The sequence below is a fragment of the Poecile atricapillus genome, chromosome 1 (assembly GCF_030490865.1).
Source record: "Poecile atricapillus isolate bPoeAtr1 chromosome 1, bPoeAtr1.hap1, whole genome shotgun sequence".
In the NCBI taxonomy this organism is placed as follows: Eukaryota; Metazoa; Chordata; class Aves; order Passeriformes; family Paridae; genus Poecile; species Poecile atricapillus.
The window spans coordinates 69,482,068-69,504,116 of NC_081249.1; the positions used below are offsets into that span (position 1 = coordinate 69,482,068).

General features: G+C 50.0%; 1 protein-coding gene across 1 annotated transcript; it reads right to left on the minus strand.

The window, feature by feature from the left end:
* Positions 1-16,123: 16,123 nt before the first annotated feature.
* On the minus strand, positions 16,124-21,811 carry PDX1 (pancreatic and duodenal homeobox 1). The gene is made up of 2 exons (XM_058833262.1): positions 21,236-21,811; positions 16,124-18,387 (listed from the first exon to the last, which is right to left on the minus strand). The coding sequence occupies exons 1-2, from the start codon at positions 21,624-21,626 to the stop codon at positions 17,999-18,001; spliced, it is 780 nt and encodes a 259-aa protein (XP_058689245.1). The 5' UTR covers positions 21,627-21,811; the 3' UTR covers positions 16,124-17,998.
* Between the last annotated feature and the right edge of the window lie 238 nt (positions 21,812-22,049).

Below are 22,049 nucleotides of genomic sequence, written 5' to 3' on the forward strand. Positions count from 1 at the left end.
GAGCGGGCCGGGCCGGGGGGCACGGCGGGAGCGGCCCCCCCGATGCACTACACCGCCCCGCGGGGCCGGCCGTGTGTACAGGTGTACAGTGTATGTGTCTCGTCGTCCGGGGAAAGCGTGTGCACCGCTTTATTAATATTATTATTATTATTATGTTCGGGTGCATTTTTTTACCCTGGAATGTGTTGAAAAAGTGGGGGCGCTGCCTGCCAGTCAACCCCCGGTATATCTCAGGGATCGGTCCAAAAGACCTTTGCAATGTTGTTGGGCTAATGATGAATTTTAGCAGGAAAAAAAAAAATTAAAGCACATGTTTTTTTATTTTATATTTTACTTCATTTTCTTCTTGCTACCATGAATATGCAAAATGTTCATTCTGCCCCGAGGGTCAGAGCAGACAAGATAAGACACTGTTTAAACGTTCAGAAGTGAATTGCCTAATGTTAGACACTTGTAAAAGAGCCCATAAATCCAGTGCTGATAGTCATCCATCCAGATTTATTAGCTGCAGTGCAGAGAAATTGAAAGAATTTAGTCTCTTCTGATAAAGGTGTCCTGTCACGCCGAAGTGAGGAGCCTTGTTTGCACGTGCAATGTCCCTTTGGTTAAACTATACGCTGTTTCTCACATCCTTGAAATTTCTGTCTTGTTGGGGGGGGGGGGGGGGGCGTGCTGTTTCATTTGATTTTCCAAAGTTCCCTTGATTTTATCAGCATTGTGCAGGCTTCATCACAGCTCCATCAGACACAGAAATCCTCAAAGAGCCCTGAGAGGCCAAATGACTCACTTAAGCAGAGATGGAAACAAGGAAAGTCCAGCTGATTTGGTCAAATCACCCTGGCTGTTTGCCACTTTTTACTCAGGGATGGGAGAAGTCCAGCTGTGAAGTGAGGCCAGGCTGGAGCAGCCACGCTGCAGCCAGTGCCCCTGGCTGGGTGTGGAGCTGGCTGATGTGGGTCTGGGCCCAGCAGGGATGATGGGAGCACCGTCCAGCCCCAAACACACTGTGTGGATGACTGAACTGCCCAGGATCTAGCCCCATGCTGTTCAGTTTTGGTCATCAAATTTATTCAAGCTATTCCATTTGCCTTCTTTGGGGCACTTTGTTTTTTTCGCTGTTGAAGCTTTCCTTACCTTTTTGCTGAAAGCCAAAGCCAAATGCTAGCAGTGTCCACAGGACTGCATGGGGAGAATGGTCTGGTCAGGGCCAGACCCTACTGACAAGGCTGCTGTCTCTGCCTAAGGGAACTTGGGGATATAGAAAGCATCAGCCCCAAAGGCTCTGCACTGTCTTTTGTCTGCATGTAGCTCCATGCCTTGTAGGGCCAGGGACTGGCAGTCCTAGAGCAGATATGTGGCCATGCAAACCTGATCCAGGACTCCTGTGCCTGAGACAAGACCGTGGTGGGAGGCAGCAGCTCCAGTGCAAGGAACCAACTTGATTTTCTGCTGCATACGTGGTCTCTGAAGGGGTCCTGGCCAGGAAGCACGGGTGCAGCCCCAGAGCAGTCATGCTCATTACGCATGGGCTGGACATAGAACACGTCCTGCTGAGTCCAATGTCCGCAGTTTGCTCCTGATCAGAGGGAGGCAGGAGCTGGATTCATCGTTCTCTGACTCTAAAGGGTCCTTGGATCATTCTGGAGGAGCTGCTGGGGACAACCAAAGCTGAGCTGCGTCCCAGCCGAGGGTCTTGGCTCTGCAGCCCCGGTCCCAAAGCAGCGTAGAGCAGTGGCACCAGGGCTCTGAGCTAGAAGGGCTTTGCAGGCACCACGGCCCACTCCTCGCTCTGCACTGTCCCCGGACACGAGGGCTCTCGGGCGGCAGCAGCTCCGGGCGGGGCCGCCCCTTCGAGGATGTCCTCTGGCGCCCGGGGCCACCCCCGCAGCATTGATCCCAGCCCGGCTGCTGCCGGAGCTGCTGCGCGTTGCTGCGATACGCCTGTCAATAAACCCTGTTTGGATTGTGGAGCAGAGCGCAAGGTTTGTTTGTTTAGTGGTTAGAGGTTCAAAAGTCGGCATTGTCCCACTGCAAACGAGCACAAGTTTTTTCTCCCTAAGGAAAAGCTGGCTGTGCTGAGTGGGAGGGAGAGATATCGGAGGGCCCTTTTATTTGCTTCCAGGAATAATTAATGGCAGTGAGAAAAAAGATGACCACACAGTTATGAAAGACCATCAATAAGTAAATTAATCACAAAGGATCTGAGGGTTTAAGAGGTGTTGCTTGCTGTGGTTTTGTTGGCGTTTACCCGTGCCCACGGGGCTGGGGTGACACTGGAATGGCAAAATCCAGGACTCCTTATTGCAGTGGTGGCACACAGTTGCCCCTGGCACCAGCCCAGGCATGGCAACATTTGGGACAGACCCTGTAATCTTTCAGAAGTGTGCTTCGTGGGTTGAGCTTTTTAAATGCTGAAAGTGTGAAAATTTCTTTCTTGCCTGTAGGACTTTTGAGGAAGAGAGCTGCCCTCACTGATATGAACTGTTTGATGTCCATGGAAGTTCTTTTCTCCAAAAAGTTCATTAGAGATATACAAACAAACATGACACATTTTAAACATCCCCATCCCAGATCTCTTGCTCTCTGTTAGCAAGCATTCATTTTCTGAGCTCTCCTCAAATTCTTGACTCTGGCAACACTGAAGTCAGATTTCTGAGTGTAAGAACCAAGTAACCAAGCAAACCACATCCACTTCAATTTCAAATATGTCCCCTCTCCTGTTCCCAAGCAAGCAAACCATTCAGCTTCTATCTTCCTTTATATTCCTCATGCACCATAAAGGAGTGTAAAAAGGAACAAACTGGGCATCCTGTTTATTGGAGTGGATATTTACAGGCACCTGAATCAGTCCATAGCTGAACTATGACATTAAACCAGAAGCTCTGTTTGTCAGAGGCAAGCTGGTCGTGTTGACCCCCCACGAGAAGCCCATGTGTTTTCGGTTCTCACAGAGCTCCATGCAGGCCTGCAGCAGCACGCCAACCCAGATTGGTGGGGCTCAACAGGTCAGAGCTGCTGCATCTTGCTTGCCTGGCACGGGCTGGAGCAGGAGTCCATGAGAAATAAAATCCAGGAAATCAGAATGTTTGGCCCCAGAGTTGTAAGATGGAAGTCCCCCGGTTCCCCTCTCTTGTCAGATTTTCCTGCTCCTGTCACAGTACAGTAACAAACCAATTAGTATTCCTTCTCTCAGATTAAATCTTAGGCAAATACCAGCTTCTCAAGAAAGCTCTTTGAGTTTGGGACAAGGGACAAGAACATGTGTCATAGCCCCATCATAGGAAGACCAGTAAGGTTCTTAGAGGACTTGGGTGGCATCTAGAGCAAATGTCTGCTTTCTCTGACCTGAAGTATCTTAGGAACATTTTATGTGTCCTCAGTCTGATGGTTGAGCACTCTGCGTCTGCAGGATAAAGACAGGAAGCTTTTATAAAAAGAAAAAATAAATAAAAATCTTCCATTAGGAGTAAGCTACAACTTCAGATGTATTCTCCATCCAGCATTTTTCCCACACAAGTGACCTCTGTCCAGGCTGTTTCCATCTGTGGATGCAGCAGTGGCTAGAAGCAAACATGCCAGCCATCTAACAGAGGGCAGAGCCCATCCTTCAGAAACTGAGTGGGGATTTGCTATGGCTGACTGAAATCATGGCTCCAGAGGACTGTGTGAGGCCATAGGTTTCTCCTTGCTACTCCATCAGCAGCTGCCTTGGAAAAGGCAGTCATGGAGCTTACAATTCTGTTGACACAGCTCAGCTGTGTTGTAGCCAAAATTCATGACCAAATACCTTCCCTCGGTCCCACACTAGTAATGAAGCTGTGTGCTGAAGTTTAGAGCAGCTAGAGCTGAAAGCAAACCTTGAACTCATGCCAGAGAAGCAGCTCTGGAGGCCTTCCAGGAAGCAAACAGCTTGTAAATGGTAACAAAAGTCAGCAGGACACCAGTCTGTTGAGGGCAGTCCAACTGCACCAGGAGCTCAGCAAGAGAGCCAGGATCCTCTTGGAGTGAGAGGTCATGGGATGCGTGGCCTGGTGCAGCAGAGTACCGGTGCTAAGGAGGTGCGTGCTAGGAATCTCCCTAGCAAAACAGCTCTCTCAGAAAGCCATGGCAGGGAAGTGCCAGAAACCTCTGGGGACAGATGGGAACAAACTCTCCCAGAAGCCTTAGCAGCCTTCTGGGCTTTGATCCAGAACAGCTCTTTGATGGAGCAGGATGTTCCCGCTCTCCTCGCTGATGAGGAACGACTGTTTCCCTCTCACCTGCATGTCCTGCCATGCTGTGACTCAGGTGAACACAGTTTCTTCTAATTAATGTCTCAACTTCTGCAATGCCTCCAGTTCCATTCTCGGTTTTTGACACTTCCAGAAGTCAAACTTACCCTCCTTTAAAAAAGGGCAACAGAGAGTTACTTGCAAAGAAACAAGAAAAATTTGAGCTATTCACAAAAACAAACAGTCTGTTGCCAGGAGACTGGAATTAAAATCTTGGGAATCCCTTTCAAGCCCTGTGTTTCTAAATTGAGGTATCATCTGTTTTGGGATGACACCCACTGGATCCCCCTGCTTCAAAAACAGGAAAATAGAGGATGAAAACTCATGGATGATTCCCATTACATGTTCACACAGATGTCTGGATATACCAATCTGTGACATTCATTAGACTCCAGACCAGTTAACCACTGGTAAATGACATGAATAATTTTCTCATTGCTCCTAATTTCCTCTAATTAAAACACTGAGTAAGCTAATCTAATATCTAAGTCAATCTGTATAATAGATAATCTATTTAATGTAATATCTAACCTATTGTTCCAGGTAGGTGTTTTGATTCAATTTTTCAAACTAAGGGAAGTTCATCGTTACCTTTCTTAAGTGTACTTCATAGAATCATGTGATAGTGTGGGTTGGAAGGAACCCTTAAAACCCACCTAGATCCTTCTGCCCTGCAATGAGCAGGGACATCTTCAGATGGGTCAGGTTGCTCAGAGCCCAGCTCCACCTGATCTCAAATGTTTCCAGGGATGGGGCATCCACTCCTCTCTGCAGAATCCATGCCCTTCATGCCCTCCCTGGGAAACACATTGCAGTGCTCTGCCGCTCTGAGTGCAAAAATTTCTTCCTTATATCTAATCTAAATCCAGCCTCCTTTAGTTTAAACTTCTGACAGCTCATTTCCAACCTGCCGATCCCTAGCACTTGAGCTGTACTGAAGGAAATTAGAAAGATGCCAAATGTAACATCTGCCACTCAGCGCTCCTGCACCCAGCTGCAGCAGGCAGGATTGGGGGAAAAACCACTGCTTTTAGTGCTCTTCCAAAAGAAGAGAACAAGCCAAATGGAGCACATGGAACTCCTCTGCTTTCAGCATTCTTGTTCCCTTAGTCACCCAGGTATTTTCGGGCAGCTGTCGCAAGCTCATGCCGTTTTGCTTTTGAATCAGATCCTGTTCCCCTGACATGCCTTGCTGCCTTCCACAGAGTTACAGCCTGTCCTGCAGATAACTTGTAGACCCAAAGACCTTTGTGAGAGAAGAGCTGCCTTATCTCCTGCATTCTTGGGAAAGGGATGCTCCTCACTGCTCTGTCCCTTCCTCTGCTGGCATTCAAGACAAACTTTCAGCCCTGGAAACTGAGATTGCTTGTGGTCTAATTTTTCCATGCCATGGTGTGAACATGCAAACAGAAAGATCACCTAGGGCTACAAGACTTGTTTGGTCTCTTCCCAACTTGAGTGTCAACAGCTGGGGCTTTCAGCAAAGGCTTGCTTGTAATTAAGTCCTTGGAGAACATCTTGATGCAGAACTCAAACCTAAACCAGGTGCATGATTCAGGGCACTCCACAATCAGATGAGTCTCAGGATTTTTAAGATCCCAATTCAGCTTTTGGGCACCTCAAGTGCAGTATGGGAAAGACATGGACACCAAGAGGCCTTCTGAGCCTCCAAAGACATTTAGACTCCTAAATCAAGCAAGAGACAAGAGGCATAAGTATCAAAGGTTTTTCTTCCGTTTTCCACAGTTTGCAAATGAGCCGATTCCTCTCATGGAGATAGTTGGAAGTCATATAAAGAGTGGTGCAACAGTTAACTACTGAGGTCTCTTTAAAGATAACTCAAGCTTTTGATTACATTTTAGGGAAATTCCAGTCCTCACCTGATCTAGAGATTTTTTTTTTGTTATTTGTAAAATTTCAGGTAAGATGGAATTTCCATTGGTGAGAATTGTTTCCTATCCATAATACCAAAGATTTTTTTTTCCAGTTTAAAATACAGATGTGCTATTTTAAAAATAATCAAACCACCCTTTTTTTCATGTATATGCATAAGTGCACAAGCATATGTTGTTTCTCTGGCAATTATGCCCATCTTTTTAGATCTTCTTTCCTCCCCATCGAGAAGCTTATAAGCATCTATGCAGGTGGAGATAGAGCTAACCAAGGAGATCTGAAAAGGGGTCTCTGAAAACATCTTGCACAACTACTCCCAGGAATGTAGTGACTCAGAAGAAAAAGCGACTTTCTCTTATCAGGAGCGGTGTTTCTTCCTTGAGGACTTCAATCCAGAAACATAATCCTTTTTCTGTTCCCAGTAACGACATCCTGCTCTTCCAAGGCCAGAGCAACGCTTTGGACCTACTCTTTCATTCTCAGTCACTCCCTCACCAGTCTGCTATCGTGGCTCCAAAGGTGTTTTCCATCCTCAGAGGCTTGGTCTTGCCGGTAAAACATGCCCTTTGTTATCTCTTTGCCTGTGGGCATACGTTCCTGAGTTGGAGCAGGAAAACATCGACACTGGCCCAAGGAAAGCAGCTGCTCCAGCGGGGCAGATGGGGCTGGCATGGCGAGGGGCCAGCAGTCCACCAGAGTCTGCGGTGGTCCAGAGTCTGGGGGGATTCAGCCTCCTGCACATATCTACTCAGGCATGCTGCCATGGACACCTGGAAACCTGCCTCCTTCCCTCTTGGTGTGGGAAAATGCTTCTATAAGGTCCGTGGGCTGGGAGCTACTCTCACACAAATACCCTGGTGCTGACACCCTGTGCAGGAGACAGCAAAACTGAAGTGCAGCATGAGAAAGAAACTAAGGAATTTTCCTGACTCAGAGATAAGGAGGTTACTTCTGCCCTGGTAAGGGGAAGTGCTGGGGCTGCAGTGCCAAGTGCTCCTGGAGGCAGGGGATGCCCTCAGTGGCACCTGCTGCCTCCCTGCTGAGGTGTAGCACAGTGCCCCTCACCTCAACCTGGCAGCTGCCTGCGCCCCATGGAGTTCCTGTGGTCTGGGATGAGCTCTGAGGTACAGGGCAAAGGGAAAGCCCACTGAGAGGGACACAGCCGCACCACAGCAGCTTGCAGAGACCCCAAAAAACATGGAAGGAAGGAGTGAGAGCCCAGCAGCCACTGCTACTTTCCAGGCAGGCTCCTCACCGTGTCTCACCATGCCACACCCTGTCCACCCACCCTGCTCAGCTCACTGGTCTCTTCCTGACAATCCAGGAAAAAGCAAGGGCCAGTATGAAACGTTAGGAGCACAGTCAGCACAAAATGATGATTCATGGTGAAGGAATCAGCTGTGTGTTTTTATCTGACCTTAAATGTTTAACCTCTCTCAATCTGTTTTTCCTTTCTGAACATCATGCTCTATATATGCTGTTTTATGAAAGTCACAAGACTGCTTCCTCCCAAATCAGCACATGCTCAGATCCCTTCAGCAGTGCTCAGATCCCTTCAGCAGTGCTCTTCAAATTCAACCATTCAGTCCTGGTTCAGAGGTTCTCAGCCTGGCTCCCAGATCCTCACTGCCCTGGCATCCTGCACTATCAAGCCCCTTGAGAGGACTACTTTTATTTTATTATTTTATTGTCTCACAAAGTCAAGATCAATGTAGTCACATTTCTTCACTCTCCTGGAAATTCTCTGAAGTCATCCAGAACCAGCTTGGTTCTTGTCTCTGGAAGACAGACATCCTCCTTGCTGCAGTCAAGTTGCCCATTTGATAAGAGAAGGTAGGGCTGAATTCCTACGTCTGTCCTAACAAACTGAAAGGTGCCAGGAAATATTCCTGGGCACTGCAGCGCAACCAGCTGGGTCAGTGAATGGCTGGCATGGTCCACAGCCAGCAGCTGGCTTGGGACAGCTTTTGCTTGCTCAGGAAACCTCTGGGTGGAGATTTAGGGTTAGGACAAGCAATAGCTTTCAGGATGTGGTTTAGGTACAGCCAGCCTGTTCTAGAGGGTAAAACATAGAAGTCACCTGCATTTGGTGACCATTTGGTGACAGTTTGGCACGGTGCTGAGGAGTGATCTTGAGGCATCCTCAACTCATGGGTGCACTCAGATTCCTAAGTGGCATTGAAATCGTGTGAGCCAGTTCCAGAAAGGCATTCCTTCTTGTGTTTTTTGTAAGAAGACGTGGATACCTGGAGATGTGAACGCTCCCAGTGGAATGTCCCTGGAGATCCACTCATTTCTGTTTACCCTCTTCAGCAGGAAGGCAAAAGCACCAGGATTGGGGTAGGTGCTCCAGCTGTGCTGGACTCACAGGACCGATTCCTGATGTGATGGCCAGGGCGCTGCCCAGCGCTGTGCCCGTGCAGTAGGCAGAGCTGGGCAGCGGGGACAGGGACAGCTGCCAGCGCCAGCTGCCAAGCTGCGGGCACGGCAGCGGCCGGCAGGTGGCGGCGGCAGCTCCGCCGGGCTCCGCAGGGATGCCGGCGATGAGAAAGGCGTTTCCGCCTCCAAACTGGGTTGCTGTCTTCAGCTGACCTCACTAGAGGAGTATGGCACATCCTCCCTCCCTTCCCTGGGCTTGTGCCACCAGGGATCGATATAAAGGGTTTGAAATGGCTCAGCATCCCTTTCCCACCAGGCAGCACAGCAGTATCGAGCACAGTTCCACTTGTTTTCTCCCCTCTGCAGTGTTTTTCCTTTCTTCTGATAGTTGTTGCTACTGCAATACAAGACATCAGCCAGTGCTGCCATATAAAACACGGCCTCACAGAGCAGAGCCTGCCAATGGCTGTGGCACCATCTGGAGAGCCCTGGAGGCATTAAAGAAAGCTTTTACATGTCCCACATAAACCATGTTTGAATGGCTGAACAAATCATTCCTCCTCCTCCTCCTCCTCCTCCTCCTCCTCCTCCTCCTCCTCCTCCTCCTCCTCCTCCTCCTCCTCCTCACTTTCCTATCCTCAGTTCTCCACTCTCATCATACCCCCTGATCCTCTTTTACAGCTGCTGTTCAAGAATCGAGTCCAAAGCCCATTCAAATCAGTCCCATTGGCTGTAGTTAGTTTTGGACCATGGCCTAGATCTCCTTTAATGGCTCTTGGCTTTATGCTTCTTCCAAGTCCTCAGTTTGAACAATCTATGCCTCTTTGAAGGCTCCCTTTCATCAAATTTCCCTTGGTCCCCCTTCTTTCAGGATGTCTCCTTATACTGAGTAAGTGATGGCTTCAAAAAAGCAGATTGGGATGTAGCAGAGGCCATCTAAGAGAAGGCAGAAGATGGAGAGATTCCTGGCAAAGGGGGATATCTTCTGGAGTGGCAGGAGGGAAATTAAGGTGGCAAACAGCCAAGATGTGTCAGGCTGCAGAAGAAAACTCAAGCAAGGCGAGGAAACTCTTCTAGTAGCTATGCTGCACCCATGACACCATGGGTAACTCTCCTCTGCTTCCTTGTCTGCTTCTTTTTGGCCTCCAGATCCTGCAGAAGCTCCTGCTTCGTGTCAAAGGTAATGCAGGTGCAGGTGTGCAGTGAGCTTTTTCCAAAATTATATTTCATTTCAATTTTTGCAGGATGATGGGTGTTTTGTTGGATTGATGAGTTGAGCTGTCTCATCCAGCTGCTTCTGTTTGCTGCAGAAACAGGAGGCAGAGAGGGAGCACTGGGATTTCAGATTAATGTGACATGCCACTGCACCCTCAGATTGGGTGTGACAGCTTCCTGGCTCTTGCCCATCCATTGCTGCTCTCCAGTTCGGCCCTTGCCTAATGGTTCCTCCATCTCTATTATTGCTTTCTGCCCCATGTTTTATTCCATGTAGGCCTGAAAGAGGGAGATGGCTTGAAAGCAAATTTTTCCTCTTCCTCTCCTCTCTGCCACTCTTCTGGCTCCCAGCTACAATTCCTTACCTATGGCTTGGAGGGAAGCACTGTCTCTTTAGTTGCTCCTTCCCTGGGTGTTTTTTAGTTCCTTCTGCATCTTCCTCCATCATCCACTCCGTGCCCCATAACCAGGCACGGTGCCAGGCTGGCATTGCAGAGGAGTGCAGAGGTAACGCCACATCTCCCCTGGTCTGACTTCCCCATCTCCTCTGTGCAGACACGGCCTGCAGGTGTCACCTTGTCTCTTCCTAGGTCCTGATGCCAACCTGTAAATTCCCTGTCTCTCCTGAGCCTCCCTCCCCACGCTCTCCCAAGTGTTTACAGAGCTGCAGCCAAAGCAGGATGAAGCCCTGACCAATGTAGGGACCACATCTGCATGTCCACTAAGATTTTCCAACAAGCTATCACTACTCCCAGCCCTCCATAATCCAGCATCTGGGACACCACAGAGAGGGTGGGATATTCCAGATCTTCCATGAGCAGTGCTGCTGTGTGGCTTACCTCACTCCTCAGAGCCAAGCTGAGAGGTTGGGATAAAAGGAGACATAGGGGCAAATGGGACTTTTTGCTGGAGCAGAACATAAATCTGCCACCCTAAATGGATTTTTATCTCCCACATCTCTGCAGATTTTCTGACAATTTCCAGTGCCTGCATCTAAATGAATTTGGATTATTTTTCACGGGAACCATGAGGCAACTCTGTAAGATTTTTTGCCAAGAAAGAGCTTCACTTAGAGCCCTGAGCAAGCAGGACTTTAAGTACCTGAGCTGTCATAACCAGGAACAGCTGGAACAAACCCTGCATGTAACAGTGAATAAACACTAGTGCAGAGCAACTGCATTAAATGGAAATCTCTGCTAGAAACACAACACTTTCTTTTAGTGTATGGACCAGGAGGAATGTGGAGACAAGTGAGAAAACTCCATCACATTACAAGGGAGAGTTAAGCTTCTGCAAGGAAGGTGCGAGCTGCAATTAACAGCTAAGTAAAACACACAAAACACCTGGTTTCTGTATCATGACTTTTCCCTAGAAGCCAAATGGCATTCCCAACTAATGACCTCATTGGTGTCATAATCCTGTAGCTGTTGAGGTCTTGGCATTACATCAGTTACCTTTTTCTTCACCCTTCTCCATTAATGCCTCCCTCTGGCTCTCCCCATAGCAAACCAACAGCTTCAGGCTTCATTTTCCTCTCTTCTGACCTCTTCTGCTTTCAGTGCCAGCTCATCCTTCTGGCTGTGCACCCTCTGACACTATTCCATCACGGTCTGGAGTACCATTCCTCTACTTGCCCTGTAGGCCCATCCTGTCCAGTTTCTGCATTTGAGCTCTGGGAATCTGCTCTCGGTAATTTCTCTAAAAAGTCTCTAATAATGCAGAAGTTGCCTGGAAAATTAATTTGCTTCACCAAAAGTTTCCTTTGGCTTCTTGGGAGGCTGTTTTGAGGAGAAGTACACTGTCTTCTCCTTGCTATTAGGGCCAGAAAGCATAGGCTATAACTGCAATTTGTAAGACTGGTTGGATGCTAGGAAAATGCACTCATGGTAGGAGTAATGATGCACTGGAACAGAGAAGACTGTGAAATCTGCAGTTATGTAGGCCTTAGAGAAGAGAAAAGAACAACATGTCTGAAGTGATCTTACTTTGGGCAGAAGAACAGAGTAGAAAGCTCAGTGGTTCCAGTTCCGGTTCTATTTTTGCTCCTTCAGGGGTGCTCCTAAGGAATCCCTTCTTTGTAGTGAAAGGGGCATGCAGCTCTACATTTTATGGCCCTTTCCTCTGCCTTTACTTCCATCTAATCTCATGCACAGCTCGAAATGCCCTCTTGCACACCTGCCATCAGATGTACCTCTTTCTGTTTGAAGTGAAGCTGTCACTAAAATATGTGGGATGAATATAACAAACCATCAGTGATGTGGCAGCAGAGGGTGAAGCTGTGAGCATATTTTCAAACACAACTCCAGGAAACAGCCTGACTTTAACAACAAGTTCTATCACATCTATTCCAGGGTAAAGGATTTGATCTCTTCAAAGTAAAAGGGATTTTGCCCTCCTCCCCTTTTTGTGACTGTTTTCATTTTTTGGATAAAAATTCAATTTACAGAATAGATTAAAAATAAAAAGAATCCCAAAACAGGACTTGCTATTCTGCCACCTTATCTTGAGCAATGTCACCTCATGCAGTCTCACCCTTAGCCAAATACTGACTCACTACCAAGGGCTTAGCAGCAGAAAAGGAGAGAGGGCATACCAGATGAGAGATCAGCTCTCCTGGCTGGAATCCTGGCAGGGAGTGAGAGGCACGTGTTTGAACCAGAGGGACTTGAGCCGCTGTGCTGAAATGTTGTTAAAAGCCAGGATGCAAGAGGGCTGCTTTGCTGCTGCTTGCTGCAGGGAGGTGCAGCCTCCTCCCCTGGAGGGCTTGTGCTCAAAACATGACTTGGAGCCCTACGACGCCGCACCCAGCTGAGGCTCCCAACAGGGAAGTGTTTGCTTTTCCCTGGAGAAGGGTTTGGGCCCAGGAAAGTGGTGTTCAAACACAAGTCTCTGCACAGTCCAGGACCTGGTATGGCTCCACCTTGGTCCTGAGACAGCTTGGTCTGCCAGCACAGGCTGTGGGTACCCTCTGTTCTCTCCAAAGGCAGTTCCATTCCCTGTTTCTGATTTCTTCCTACATCAGTGAAGTCACTAATCGCTGCCTGCCTCTGCTTTGGGGTCTTCAGGGAATGTCCAAAGCAGGCACAGCTGAATATATAATGGCACACATGGCCCATGCTCAAACAGAACACCGGAGTGCTACCAATCACTCTTGGAGACAACTCTTCCAGTATCCACTACCAAGTCTAGCCCTGGTAGCAGAGACACAAACCATTGCACCCTCTGCTTTCTGAGCCTGCTGCATGTGTTTTACTTTTGAATCTTAAATCATTCTGCCAAGGGTTCTTTGAGCAGATGCTTTTCTTCTCCTGGGTCTGGCCCAAAGAACAGGGAGAAAATGAAGCTGTCACTGTCAGCAGCTCGTTGTTCCCATTGTTCCCTACTATGAGACAAAGCCAAGCAACCTCTTCTTTGCCAGTGCTCCTTAGCAAATGCATTGCATTTGCAATGGTCATTGCAATCTTCTTGCCTTGTTGGTCCTGCTCACCTACACCTCCGGAGTTTCTTCCCATTCAATCTGGTTTTGGGTTGTTTGTGAAGAATTTGCCTGTTTGCAAAGGCACCTGACTCTTGTGACCAGTAAATCCTACTGGAGGGAGCCAGACATCAGGGCTCCTGGGAACATGGCACTCATGCAGAAAGAGCACAAGTGCAGCCTCTCCTCCTTGCAGTGGTGCAGCTGCTGGAAGCAAATGATTTCTGGAACAAACCCTGATATGAGGCAGCAAGTGCGTCAGACCTTATAGTAGAGGAACCACGTGTTTGAGTTTCCTGCTCCATGAATGAGGCTGGCCAGGCCTGATTCATCACCGAGGCATGCTGGGGAGAGAGGCACTCAGTTCATTTCCTCTGCATTTTATTTGTTCCTGCATATGTCGTGATCCCAAAAGCGCTGAGAAACAGAGGACCAGCATACCAGGACAGCAAGTAGTGGGAGGAGAGGAGATGCAGAAAGACAAAGACTGGGAGAAACCTTGCCTCCAAGCTCCACCGTTTCCCCTTTGCTCCACCATTCCTTGCACTTGCAGCTAAAGCACTGCTGGGGCTGTGGCATAGTGCATGGAAAAGTGGTGCTGACATAGTGCATGGAAAGACACTGGAAAAGGTGCTGGAAGCCAGTGGGACAGGAGCAGTGACAATAAATATTAAGTGTTAAATGAATGTAAGTAATGGGGAGGTGAAAGTAGATAGTTCTCTACTAACACGGACACTGCAGTGCTTCCACATTTCATTGTCATTTCATTTCATTTCATTTCATTTCATTTCATTTCATTTCATTTCATTTCATTTCATTGTCCTCCCTATATTTCTTCCTGATTGCTATAAAAAATATCCTTGAAGGTCTGGCCGTTCTTATCCCCATCCAGGGAAGAAGAAAGCAGGAAGGGTATCGCCTTTCTGAGTCACAGTTTTTTGGAAGCCACGTGTGTGCATGTGTGTTTGCATGGCTTGTCCATGCTAATGTGTAAAGGTCGCTCTAAGCTATAACAAATGAGGGGAGCACAATGGCACTTCTTACAGCTCCAAAAACAAGCCTTGAAACTCAACACTTAACCCTCAGCCACCTCTGCCCTGTGTGGAGGACAGACCATGAGCTGCACTGCCCAGGCCTGCTCTGCTTTGGTGGTTGCAGGGCTGGCATCCCATTCCTGGCTGCACTTCAAAGCACCAAAGCCTTGCTGAGCAATATTTCGTCTCTCAGCCTGTAACATCTCTCTTCAGTTGTGCTCGTGGCAGCAGCAGCAGGAATCAGAAGGAGGTAGCAGCCTTCAGTGTCTAACTGGAAAGTCTTTCACACCTTATGTTTAACCACTGCTTTCAGAATTGGTTTATAGGCATAACTATCCACAAACTAGGAGATTTTCAGACAAAAAATGAGGGTTTGGAAGAGAGGAGACTAGTCTTCTAGACTAGACTGCAATCCTTCTTTTCATATCACCGCTGCTGCAGGATGGTGGGACCCAGTCCTGTTGGAGGGGAGGTAAGGCAGGGTTGGCAGCAGGATCTGGTCTGTGTGTGTGACAGCAGCCCCAAGCTGGTTTGCCCAGCAGTGTGCCCTTCTCCTCAGATGCTCAGCTGGGCCTGGAAGAAGGTGAGATCCTGCCTCGTGGTCTCTCCTGGGAGGGCAGTCAGTGTCCCAGGTGTGCAGAAGCAGAACGCTTTCCCTGCAGTGCTGGGGGGATGGATCTGAGCAAAGTAGGAGCAGCAAAGGTGTTGCCTTGCAAAGCTCAATCAAGACTCACAGCCTCACTGTCTTCCCTGGAGCCATAGGTAGTATTGATGTCTCCATAGTTCCTGCTAGGGTGGATGCCATGGCAAGGCATGGTGACCCAGGGACAGGAAAATTGCCCTGAATCTTGCTCAGCTTTTCCTTAAAATAATTAACACTGAACACGTACAATTTTTGGGGATGTACCTCTCCCACACCTGCCTGAAGGACTTCACTATTGCCCAAGAAGGAAATGAAAAGATGCCTCACACTTCATTATCTCTTGTCCAATTTTAAAAGTATTTTGAGAATGTTTTATGGATATTCTATCCTAGATTACAAATAAATCATAAACTATTTAATAAGGGGAAGTGTCTCCTACGTAGATGGATATATCTGCACAACTGCTTTTGGTGAGGTGAAATGGTTCAAGAACTCTAGTGGCCTTATAACTCTCTATGTCAGCCTTGCTTTTCCCCAGCACTCTGTAGGGCTGGCTGTTCTGCCAGATGAAGTTACCGTGAATCTTTAGCTCTTCAAGGTCCCAGAGCTGTCTTGATTTGGTTAATGTTAATTTTTCCATTGATGCAGTTGTAAAAAGGGTGTGTATATATGTATGTACATATTAATCTAAGTGCTAAACAAATAAACTATGTCAGCTCTTAGAAGAAAAATACTTTTTCATTAAAACTAAACCATGCAGTTCTGATTCTTCTACTAATAAAAACACCTTGGCACTGTGGTCAAACAATTCACATCAATTGTGTACGTTTTTCATTTTCAGAGCAAAGCACAAAGAAAATCAAAACTGAATGCACTATACTAAAGAAAGGACAGACAATGTTTCAGCTATCGTGTATGCTGCTCAGCCAGGACAATGTGTTCGACAAACCTTAGGAAAAAATCGAGGTATTTTGTGTGAAAGACATCCTTCCTGCAGCTGGATCTGTTTTTATAGTGGCTCCCGAATTGCAATGTCAGCCCCAGACATTGTAAAAGGTACATGGAAATTATTCCACTTCATGTTGCCAGTGACAGGTTAATGCTAATGAACAGTGATTGGGAGTTCTGAGGTTTAAAAACATTTTCATGTTCCCCAAAAGTTTAAGAAACATTAATTAATATGGTGCTTTGCTTCTTATGCAGAACAGCTTTATTTGAATTTTTCTCATATAATGATTAGTTAAAAGTCCTCACTCCATTCTGATGAATAAGGGTATACAGGCTCGGATGAGAAATTTCTCGGGGAACGTGCAGGAAAAATTACCAGAAATAGTCCTCCTGGCACACAGATATTAATGTCCCCAGAGGAAAGAAAAGCAACAGACAAATTACACCTTCAGTTCAAGTTTCCACCTCAGTGTTAGAAGTTTCATGTAAGAGGAGAAAACTGCAAAGAGCTGTGCCAAGCTGTTTGCTCTCCCCCTCGCTTTCAGCCGAGGGACTGGGAGCATCCTCTGACCAGGACGCGACAGGTCCTCATTTTCCTCCTCCCGTGGCACTCCCGGGCCCGCGGCAGTCTCCGAGGGATGCTCGAGGGGTTGCTGTGCCGGGTACAGAGCAGGAACCTCCCCGTCGAGGAGAGAGGGCAGATCCGCCTGACCCGCAGCGAACCGGACAGCTCCTACTTCCTTCCAACCGGTTCTTTCTGTTTCTAGTTCGGCTGTGATTTGCCCCCCACTTAGCTGGAGTCCCCGCCGTTGTCGGGACAGGGAGGCTGTTCCTGGAAGCAGGGAAGGCAGGCTGGGCTCCGGGCGGCCGGCACGGGCTCCGCTACCCATCTTCCAGCAGGGAAGCCCCGGCCGGGCTCTTTCCCAGCTCGGAGGAGCCGAGCTCTCCTGCACGCCGGGCCAGACCGAAAAATAGCACCCCAAGAAAAGTCCCCGGTGCTCGGCAGTGCCTCGGGAGGCAGCCGGCCCCCAGCCTCTGCTGGGGTGTAAAAACAAGTCTGCGGAGAAAAACCACGCAGAAAGCCACGCCGGGACAGGAGCTCATGCTGCAGAGAGGTTTCTCCTCTCCAAGGCAGAGAGTCCGAGCTTGCGAAAGACTTGGAAGAGGCGCAGGAGCTTTTTCCCAAAGGACAAGGTCCCTGAGACCAGCCCTACCCCCCAGATATATCATTCTTCTCGCCGCCCGGAGAGCATCCGCGATTTTTTCTGTTGCGTCCCTGTGCTCGCATTCACCCCTCGAAGAGGCGAGCGCGGCCCTGGAGCCGCGGAGTCCCCGGAGCCCGGACGGGCGCGGAGCCGCGGGCACCTGCGCAGGGTCCCCGCAGCCCCGGAGGAGGGTCTGGCTACCTGTGCCGGTCATCGGGAGCCGGTCATCGGGGGAGACAAATCCCGCCCGCAGGACACGTGGGCTTTTTCTTTTCTAATTTTTAAAAATTATTTTCTCTCTTTTTTCCTCCCCCCTCCCCCCTTCCTTTCCTAAAAGCAAAAGAAAACGAAAGAAACCAGGTTCCAGTTTCCAGAGAAGTAAGTAACAGTCCTGAAAGAGTCCTCGGTAGAGCCGATGCCCTGGGGGACTGGAAGGGACGGGGACGGCTGCCTGCCAGTCTGTGGATGGTCCGGGGTACTGGGGTCGGTGTCCGCGCTCCGACCTACAGCTGTCCGCGGCAAGGAAGGCTCGCTTCTCCTCCGGTTTCTAGCCCTCTCCGTGCACCCAGGGTGGCACACACCGTCCGAGGCCACCTGAGGCCCACCTTCCCCGGGAGAAGCTGTCCCGTAGGGCTCGCTGAGGCGCGGACGGCCCGGGGGAGCGGGGCCCGGCTCGCCGCCATCCCGGCGGCTCCCTGCGGCCTCCTCCGGGGGTAGAGCCCACAGCGAGCCTCTCCTCGTCACAGCCCGGCATCTTACATTTATTTCCCGGGGAACGAGAGTTTCGGAACTGAGGCACCGCGTTTCCCCGAGGGAAGGCACGAGTGGGTCAGCGCGGCCCGGCCCGGTCCGGCAGTGCACGGCGGAGGGAAGCTCTCGGCTCTTTTCCATGTCCCATCCTTTTCCTCGTCCCGGGTCGTGGGGCTCCCCGCGGCTCACCGAGAGTCCTGCTGCCTTCTGGGGACTAGGCTGGGGGCGAGGAGGTCCCTGGAGGCTCCCGAAGGAAGGTTCCCGGAGGGACATGCCTGGAGATCCTCCTTGGTCTGGAGCTCCCCGGAGGACACCACGCAGTCTTGCTCGGGGTCGTTGCTGTTGCCCGCCCCTCGCTTTTTGTCTTCTTCTTTCTTCCACTTCATCCGCCGGTTCTGGAACCAGATCTTGATGTGCCTCTCGGTCAAGTTCAACATGACAGCCAGCTCCACCCGCCGTGGCCTGGAGATGTACTTGTTGAAGAGAAACTCCTTCTCCAGTTCCAGCAGCTGCGCCCGCGTGTACGCCGTCCTCGTCCGCTTGTTCTCCTCCGGTTCCACCATGTAGGATCCCCCTGGAGAGAAGCGAGAGTCAGCCTGGGCCCGCCCGGCCGCCCCCTCGGGCTGGGGGGACCACGAACCAGGTTCCTTGCGCTGGGGGGGGAGCGAGCGGGGTGAGGGGGAGCCCTCGGGGAGCTGTCCTGCTGGCCAGAGCGGGGTGCTGCTACTGCAGGCAGTCACCTCTGCTGTTCCTTTATTTTACAATAATTTAATATTTTTTTAGCAATGGTTTGGAGGAGGTTTTCAGGGAAACTCCCTCCTAAAATTAAATTTAAAAAAATAAAATAAAATAAAATAAAATAAAATAAAATAAAATAAAATAAAATAAAATAAAATAAAATAAAATAAAATAAAATAAAATAAAATAAAATAAAATAAAATAAAATAAAATAAAATAAAATAAAATAAAATAAAATAAAATAAAATAAAATAAAATAAAATAAAATAAAATAAAATAAAATAAAATAAAATAAAATAAAAAAGAAAGAACGGAAAAATAAAAATCTCCACCACACACACACACAAACCAAAGCAAAATGGAAAAATTTAACCCCTCAAAAAAAGTCTCCAAAAAACCCAACGCACAAAAAAAACCACCTCTACAGCAATGCAATAATAATTATAATAATTAGTGGGCCTGCAGGGCCGGGCCGGGAGTTGGACCGCAGCAGTTTCATTTGGCCAAGTTGATGGAACCTTGGGTTTCTTGTTCCCGTGAAAAGCGGCAGCAGCGGGATCGCCGCTCCCAGCGCGGCCGCCGCAATCCTGTGTGGGCATTTGGGCCCGGGGAGTACAGGCAGGAGCATCGAGAGGGGCCGGAGGTGGGCACGGAAACACAGGGCCACTCTTGCCAGCGACAGCGCCCCTCTGGGAACGTTTTTGGGGTTGATATCGTCTGTGGGGAACGGTGCTTTAAACAGCCAGAATGAAACAATCATCTCAAGAGAGATACGTGGACTCTCCCATCGCTCCCATCTTCCTATTCCCATGATTCTGTATTTATATATACAGTGTTTATAAATATAAACCTATGTTTAAAACTTAAATATGTATTTAAAATATGTATTTAAATACACATACAATGTTTGCAAAGTGATGTGTATATATCTACTTGAGTATATAAATAAATATTAAAATCAATGTAATCATGTATAAAAAAATGTTGGTAAATCGAAACCTATGCATGCACGAGTTTGTATCTGAAAAAAAAAAAAAAAAGAAACAAAAACCAAACTTGTTCTGTTACTTTAAACTAAACTGGAGCTACCGGGAAGGGGGAAGGCCCGGAGTCTGTCGGAAGGCCGAGGTCGGTCGGGCCCCGGGACAAGGCCGGCAAGCCCTGGGCGAGCGGCGGAGCCCGGGGCCGGGCACGGCGTGTGGCACCGAGCCGTGTGGCCCTGGCCGCCTTTTCCTGGCAACAGAGCAAAGCCCCGCAGCATCCATGGACACCTAAATCCCAAGGGTTTCCATGAAAAATAAATCGTCGGGCCGCACACACGGTACAAAATATGTCGGGGTTTGGCTGTGAGCGCTCTGTGGCACTCGGCACAGCGCGGTGCCCCTTTCTCCTCCTGCGGCGTGCTCCGGCAGGAACCCTGCACACACATCACGCCGGTCATGCACGGCCCCCGCCTGCTCCTCCCGGGAGGGCTGGGGGCAACAGGCAAGAATTTTAGGCTTCTGCGGGGAAAGTTTCGTTTTCCTGATGGTTTTCTCATTCTTCGGGTACAGGAAAAAGAGAAAAAAAAAAAGGTGTAGTTCAAAAGTTTTTCTTTATTATTATTATTATTATTATTATTATTATTATTATTATTAAATCCCGAAATTCACTCAACTCATGGAAAACAATCTGGTTTCCTCTCTCCTTCTCCCCACCTCCGCCCTGGCACCATCCTTTGCCGCCGTGTCCGTGGCCTGGGACAGCACTCTCTTCTACCTTTGTGGGCGGATGCGCCTCTAGGGAGATTGGGGGACCGCCACCTGTCTTTCCCTCCCCCTCGGCCTGCCCCATGCAATTCCCAAACTATTTCGTGGAGATTTTGATACTCTGGTCCTTTTTCCAACTGTCTATTTGAACAAAGCCATTAATATAATATTTGCCGTATAGGCGTGACGGAGGCGCAGGACACGATAACATTGTGCAGGCAGAGACAGAAATATTGTTGGGCAGCGGAACTTTCTGCCTAGATAGAGTTTCTTCCCCCCACTGGCAACTCCGTTTCGTTTGTGTATTGTTTCCCGTGCCCTGTTTTTTTTTCACTTGAGAGGTGCATTTGTGGCTAAAACCCGCCGGGGAGCCGGAGGAGCGGGATAGAGGGGACGGGAGGGGAGATGGGCTCTGCACCGGGGAGAGCCGAGAGGGGCTGGGCGGCTGCCCTGAGGGCTCGGGGGCTGCTCCGCGGCCGCACGGTGGGCGCAGGGACGCGGGGCAGCGGGGCTGTCCCCTCCTGCCAGCCCTGCCTGCCGCTTCCCCGCCCGCTCCACCTCTCAGGTGCCTCCGCCACCCGGCCGCCGCTCGGGGCTCACCGTGCTGCCCGAGGAAGCAGCTCCCGGCAGGCATCACGACGTCCCGGCTTGGGCACAATTACTTAATTGGTGAAAAATAACTCGTTAATAATTGCTGAGGCGCACGGAGCGGTGACCCCGCCGGCGGAGGCTGGAGTGCCGGCTCCTTCCCCAGCGCTCAACCTAAGGTTAGCAGTCCCAGAGCAGTGGGTCTGCAGAGGCTGGAGAAGGGGAAGGGATCCTCCAGGACCTCTCCACACTACATCCGAGCGGCGATTGCAGGACCGGCGCAAGGGAGGGCTCCCGAGCGCGAGCGGGACTGGAGAGGGGGGGACAGAGGGATGCGGCGGGGCTTACCGGTCCACTGTCCCTTCCAGGCGTGCGATTTGGTGGACTTCATCCAGGCGAAAGGCACCTGCACTCGGGGCTCCTCTATAGCCCCCGTGTCCCCCCCGTCTGCGAAAGGCAGCGCGTCTTGTTGGGGAGGAGGAAGATGAGGGTGGTGATGGTGATGAAGGTGAGAGACCCCGGCATCCTCAGTGATGGGGGGCACCTCGTAAGGTGAAATGTCTGGCGGGCTGCCTTGCTCGAGAGCCCCTAAGGCGCTGGAATAAGGAGTCTGTTGCTGCCTGCCCATGTAGAGGCAGGCGGGGGGGCTGGGGTTGTAGTCCTGCGCTTGGGCTCTCTGAAACGCACACGACTCCTTGTAGAGCTGCGCCGAGGCGTAATACTGCTCCTCGGAGTTCATGGCGAGCGGGGCCGAGGGGGCTTCGCAGCTTAGGGACACATAGGGCTGCTACCGCCCGCAGAGCCCGGGATGCCTCTTTGACAGCTGGCGGCCCCGCCGGGCCCCACCGCCCTGCCCGGCTCCCTCCGCCTCCCCATAGGCGCCTCTCCCCCACGTGAGCCCTCCCGCAGCCCTCCGGGGCGGGGCGCGGGCCGTAGGAGGCCACCCGGGGTGGCCCTGGTCCCGCAACCCAATCCCTTCCCCTCAGCCGGGCGGACCCCGAGACCCCCTACCCTTCTGCCGGGTGCTGCTCCCCGCTTTGGGGTGAGGAGCCCCGCGGCGGTGGGCTTGCGGGGCCGGCCAGGGGCTCAGGGGGTTGCGCCGATGCGCGGGGCGCTCCGGGACGGATGGTCCTTAAACACATCTTTTCCCTGACCCCTTCGC